General features: G+C 57.9%; 1 protein-coding gene across 1 annotated transcript in view; it reads right to left on the bottom strand.

Moving 5' to 3' along the window:
* The window catches only part of FANCE (Fanconi anemia complementation group E), a 15,857-nt gene extending 15,085 nt beyond the window's left edge, over positions 1-772 (bottom strand). The window contains exon 1 of the mRNA XM_003789126.3: positions 364-772. Coding sequence (XP_003789174.1) covers positions 364-611 — 248 coding nt within the window. The 5' untranslated portion in view covers positions 612-772. The remainder of the gene's footprint in view (positions 1-363) is intronic.
* Positions 773-1,272: the final 500 nt, after the last annotated feature.

The raw sequence follows: 1,272 nt of genomic DNA, 5'->3' as shown, positions 1-1,272 counted from the left end.
CTGTGGTCCCAGCTACTTGGGAGGCTGAGGCAAGAGAATGGCTTAAGCCCAAAGTTTGAGGTTCCAGTGAGCCGTGACGCCAGGGCAATAGACCCAGGGCAACAGCTTGAGATTCTGTCTCAAAAAAAAAAACAAATTTTGATTTGACTTTCCTTATAATTACTGCATTATTTACCCCAAATAGAAAGCGTGTGCCTTACGTCTTTGTATCCTCAGTGTCTGGCACTGCCCGGTGCACAGCAGGTGCTCAGTTAAGAATACTCCTCACTGTGGGGAATTACAAAACTCGACTAGGACAGAGGGGTAGGTAGCGACAGCCCCTGCCTTCCATGACTGCTGAGGGCCCACGGGCGGAAAACTTACAACTCCAGTCGACGGTCAGGCCCCTGCACTACCGGTTCCTCCTGGCACAGCGCCTCGAGGAAGCGGCCCCAGCAGAAAGGCTCCCCGCCGCGGCTGCCCAGCGTCCGCAACACCCCGAGGCCCCGCCGCACTCCCTCGGGCCCCGCCTGCAGAGCCTGCAGCAGGAGGCGGGAAGGGGCCTCCAGCTGCTCCCAGGGCGCCAAGTCAGCGCCCTCAGTCCCTAGAGTCACAGCGCCCAGGGTCGCCATGCCTCACTCTGGCTTGAGGCCTCAGCTGTGGTACTGGGAAAACTAAAGACTTCAGCGCTGTCCTCCACCTCGGGGTGCTCCAGCGCCTGCCACAACACCCCCTCAAAGACAGGATAGAAACCCGAGCCCGAGCTAGAGCCGCGCGAGCGCTCGGGAAAGGAGACAGGATGTGCGACTGAAGGCGGGGCCAGAGCGACAGAGGGGGCCATGGGAGTGGGGCTGTGGGGGTGGGGCCAAGAACAACGCGGGCGTGTCCACCGATGAGGAGGAGCTAAAACGTAAGGATTCATGTGTGGGCGGGGTCAGGCCAGAGCGACGGGGAAGGCACGGGGCGGGGCTTGGTGAAGGGGCGGATCCTCCACCAGTTAGCCTCTCGGCCTCTGCGTTCCACCGTCGCGCCTGGATGCTGTTTGTCAGAACGGATGTCCGGGTCCTCTTGTACGTAAGGACTCTAGCGGTATTTGATTTTAGCGGACATCCATCTTGCTTATAGTTTATGAGTTTTGCCCTAGGGTTTGCCCATAATTTACCATTCCTCTTCACCTCTTCAACAGACCCCAAACTGCCATCATTAGGATTTCAGTCCTCTCCAGTAATATTGATGCAAAAATATCCTTGAGGCTAGGCGTCCATAGCACAGTGGTTACGGCGCCGGCCACAT

Source organism: Otolemur garnettii, unplaced genomic scaffold (assembly GCF_000181295.1).
Source record: "Otolemur garnettii isolate 467f Iridium unplaced genomic scaffold, OtoGar3 scaffold00031, whole genome shotgun sequence".
NCBI classification, from domain to species: Eukaryota; Metazoa; Chordata; class Mammalia; order Primates; family Galagidae; genus Otolemur; species Otolemur garnettii.
The sequence above is the reverse complement of the archived record's forward strand: the minus strand, read 5'-3'. Positions and strand labels throughout refer to the sequence as shown.